The 4,242-nt window shown below is 65.9% G+C and overlaps 1 protein-coding gene across 1 annotated transcript; it reads right to left on the bottom strand.

Annotated features, from left to right (window-relative positions):
* Positions 1-2,034: 2,034 nt before the first annotated feature.
* Positions 2,035-3,910, bottom strand: ASCL2 (achaete-scute family bHLH transcription factor 2). Its single transcript, NM_001040607.1, is given in 2 exon segments — positions 2,035-2,446; positions 3,039-3,910. A coding segment is annotated over 1 exon segment (582 nt). The 5' UTR covers positions 3,638-3,910; the 3' UTR covers positions 2,035-2,446; positions 3,039-3,055.
* Positions 3,911-4,242: the final 332 nt, after the last annotated feature.

Genomic DNA, 4,242 nt, shown 5'->3' with positions numbered 1-4,242 from the left:
AGGGACTTCCCGGGGGTTCAGTACTCGACTCTGTGCTTCCACCGCAGGGGGCACGGGCCCTACCCGTGGTCAGGGAAGTTCCACAATCATGCGTGGGGCAGTCAAAAAAACCCACAAACGTGGAAAACAGAGGCAGTCAGAGAGCTGTGCCACTGACTGGGTGTTTGACAAAGTGAAAAGAGCTGTTGTTCATCTGTGGGGGTCAAGGTATTGGGGTTCCCCCTGGAAGCTCATCTGGAGAATTTACGGGTGGAACCGTATGATGTCTGGGTTGGGGGTCAGTGCACGGACAGCCAGGGGTTTGTGTTCAGTCTTTGGTGCTGGTGATGGGGGCTTCTCAGAGCCTTCTCCCACATCTGGCGTGTCCATCGTTGACCAGGCCGGATGCTGGACGCCTGATACAACAATGTCCCTTGTGGGTTAGATGGAGCCTGTGTGCCCTGCTAGAACGTCAGCTCCATGAGGGTGAGGCTTCCTCAGGCACCAGCGCATCCTCCGTGCCTGGCGCAGAGAACATGTCCGGCGGAAGTTCTGGAACTTCTGCACGTGCTTGGGATTTTCCGTAAAAACAGAAGCACAAAAACAGCAGCTCTTACCCTTGGCAGAGTTTCATCACCAGTCCCCCTCGGCCTGCCCCTCCCGTGCGTCCCCTCTACCCCCTGCCAGCCAACGCCCATGTGTGATACTACCCTGCCCACCAGCACTCCAGGTCCTGAGAGCTGCATGTCTTTCCCTGGGTCAAGGTAAGGAGACCCAGCAGAGGCCGGAGCCAGAGGCTCGGTGAGGTCACTGACCACGCTGTGGACCCTGGGGAAGGCTGCAGGCTGGCCCTTGCCGGGTGGCCACATAACACGCCTCGTCTGTCCCTTGGACGAGGCCAGGTCACTCCTGGCCCCGCAGTCCCCAGCCACAGCTGCTCTGCTGACCCCGCCAAGCCTGAGCCTCGTCAGACCCACCCAGCCTGTCACCCTGCTCACCCGGGAGACATCCGTTCTGCCAACACCAGTCGCCCCAACCTGCCCAGGTTCCAACGGCTGTGACCCAACCACTCCCCGCAGGAGGAAGGGGTGCCTTCAGCATCCGAAAGCAGCCTGGGGGATCCCTGTCGGCTCCACCCCCACCCGTGCAATAAAAGAGAGCTCTGGGCAGGGTGAGACTTCAAAGCCGCCGAGGCTCTGGTCAAAGGTAGGGCTGAGTAATCACCTCTGAGCTTGGGAAGCCTGGGGGGGCCTCCTTGTTCCTCTCAGAGGAGGCCCTCACAGCCCCCACCCGCAAATAGGTGGGCAGGGCCCAGGCCTCTGCAGCCTGCAGGGCACACGTGGCCAGCAGCCACAGGCGTGGCAGCGGAGGGCCGAGTATGGTGGGCTGGACACGGCCAGACACCTCTCCACCGTCCTCCTGCAACTGTAGGTCCCCCCACTGGCAGGTGGAGAGCCCTGCCCGGGGTCACTCAGCTGGCGGCGGACAGCGGGGATCTGACAGCAGCAACCTGGACCCCGAGACAGAGGGCGGCCTGGGGGCCCACTGGTCGGACCCCCTTGGGCTGAGCCCTATGCTGGGCATTGCCTCAGAGCCTGATCCCAGTCAGCAGCCTGCAGACTTCAGCGTCCCAGCTGTGAGGCAGCCCTGTCTGGACCACGCTCCAGCGCCCCGACGCCTGACGGGAGCCCCAGGCCCGCCCGGGCCCATGAACTGCTTTGGCAGGGCGGCCGCCAGGTGGACTCCCAGACAGAGGCGCGGGGTCCAGGGAGACGTGACCACAGATGTGGGCCTTCTGGGTCCAGGGTTGAAGCCACCACCCTCCCACCCACACGGGGACCCTCACCTGGATCACGGGGGGCCTCAGGGATATGGAGCGGGTACCCCCACCACCACTGATACACAGCACCGGTTTATACATAGATCCACCTTCCCTAAAACAGGTTTCCTGAGGCTGGTCTCTCCACAGCTGGCAGGGCTGAAAGGGGACGCCCACCAGGGACTCTGCCCAAGGGCTGTGGCACAGGAGACTTCAGCCAGGTTCACAACTTCCAGGAAGAGGGGATAAACAGTCTTTATTGTGTTCCAAATCTAAGGGTTCTTTGTACAAAAATAAGCCTTCATACCGCCAGTGTCCCTGAGCAGTTCAAGTCCATGTGTTGGTAAAAAAAAACATAATTTGCGTCGTCATAAAGCCCTCTCCCCTTCAAACCTCCAAGTGTCGGTTCCGCATCCCCAGTCCAGTGGAAGGTCTCTGCGGACAGGGTGGCTGGGGTCCGAGGAAGCTGCCGCCGGGAGGAGGAGGTCAGGCGGGACCGCTTGCACACTAGCCTTGGGTCAGGCTGGATGGCGGGGAGCGTCGGCTGGATCCCTGGCTCGGTGGTGGCTTGGCCCGCGGAACGAGGAACACGGAGGCGGGAGCCTTTCCAACCGGCTGGCTCCGCAGGGGTGAGCGCGCTCCCCGCCGCTGAGAGGGAAGAGGGGGCAGGCACGTGCGTTAGTGCGGGATCCGGCCCCGGAGACCCCACGCAGCCCGGCCCTCCCCCACCCCCACAAGCGGAGTCGGCAGTTTCGTTCTCTGGGTGGGTTTTGGAGCCCAGGTCTCCGTGGGAGCCTCGGCTTCGGTGTGTGGCCCGGCCCCGGGCGCCGGGCGGGGCGAGCGCTCGGAGCCGGGGTGAGTCAGGGCTCCGCGCCCCGCCGACTCATTTCTGCCACCGGGCCGGGCGCGCAATTTGCAATGCAAAGTCTCTCCGCCTCCCAGCGCCCTAGTCTGCCCCGAGATCCGCAAACACTCGGGGCCTCACCCGCCCCAGCCCTCCGTCTCCCCGCTCCCCCTACGGCGGCGGAGCAGCGAGGGGGAAGTTTTGCAATCCCGGACAAACAAACGCTAGTCTTGCACAGGCTTGAAGAAGTCTGGGGAGGAATAAAGAGGGAGCGAAATCCAGGCCGTCGCTCTGGGCCTCGTGGGCTCTCGGGAGCTCGAGCAGCGAGGCCGTTGTCTCCACGCGCCCAGCCGCCCTCCCTCCAGCCCTCCCTCCTTCCCGCTTCTCGGAGCCTACCTTGCGGGGCCGGGCGCTCAGTAGCCCCCTAACCAGCTGGAGAAGTCGAGCAGCTCGCGCTCCGCGGGGCTCAGGGCGCCCTCACAGCCGCTGTCGTCCGACGAGTAGGCGGAACGCGGGGACCCGGGCTCCGAGCTGTGCCCACGACCAGGGGACGACGAGGCGCAGGAGGGCGAGGCGGCGGTGGCGGGGGTCCCCGATGGAGCGCGGGGCAGGGGGTGGCGCACGGCCGGGGCCAGAAGCCCCCCGGCCAGCGCAGCCCGCACAGCATCGTGCTCCGCCAGCAGGCGCTGCAAGGCGCGGATGTACTCCACCGCCGAGCGCAGCGTCTCCACCTTGCTCAACTTCTTGCTGGCACCGCCGTGCGGCACGTGCTGCCGCAGCGCCTGGAACCCCAAGTTCACCAGCTTCACGCGGTTGCGCTCGCGTTCATTGCGCCGCGCCACGGCCGCCGCTCCACTGCCGGGGTCCACCGCGCCCGGCCGCCGCCGGCGGCTGCAGCGGAGCAGCTCTGGGGACTCCGGTCGCCGCCGAGCGGCGCAGCAGCCCGGGACACCAGGCGCCGGGGGCGCGGGCCGGGGTAGTGCGCGGCTGTCCATCGCGTCTGCATCCACTTGCCCCGCGCTTCCCCCAGTCTCTGTGCGCCGCACGAAGGTGGAGGGCAAGGAACCGAAGGCGGAGGAACGCCGGTCAAGTCTCAACGAAGATCGGGCACTGCGCTGCCAAGACTCCCCCTGGTACGCGGCCCCAGGTCGTCCGAGGTCCGGGGACAGCAAGGCGCAGGAGGCCGAGAGAGGGCGGGCAGTGCGCGCCGAGGAGCGTGGGGGGCTCGTGACTCGCGCGTGCTGTCAGACGCTCGCCAGGTCTTCCTTGAGCGGCGCAGGCGGCGCGTTTTTAAATATATAGATAACCCTCCTCCGCGCCGCCGCCTCCTTTCTCACGCCCTCTTTCCCTTGCCTCCCCTTCGCGCCACGCTTCGCCCAACCCCTGGCGCACAGTCTGCAAAGACCGAGCCGTGAGCCTCCGAAGACCGCACCCAGTCCCCCAGGCACAGCCCGCAGGCCCCCAGTGCGTCCTTGTTCCCAGCAGGTGCCCAGTGCGCCCCCAAGATGCAGTCCGCGGGCCCCGCGTGCGCACCGCCCCCCACTCCCCGAAGCTGCTGTTCACAGGTCCTGGGTACGACCCCCGCCGCGTCCGCCTTTGA

Source organism: Bos taurus, chromosome 29 (assembly GCF_002263795.3).
Source record: "Bos taurus isolate L1 Dominette 01449 registration number 42190680 breed Hereford chromosome 29, ARS-UCD2.0, whole genome shotgun sequence".
NCBI classification, from domain to species: Eukaryota; Metazoa; Chordata; class Mammalia; order Artiodactyla; family Bovidae; genus Bos; species Bos taurus.
Note: the sequence above shows the minus strand (reverse complement) of the source record. Positions and strands in the feature narration are given on the sequence as shown.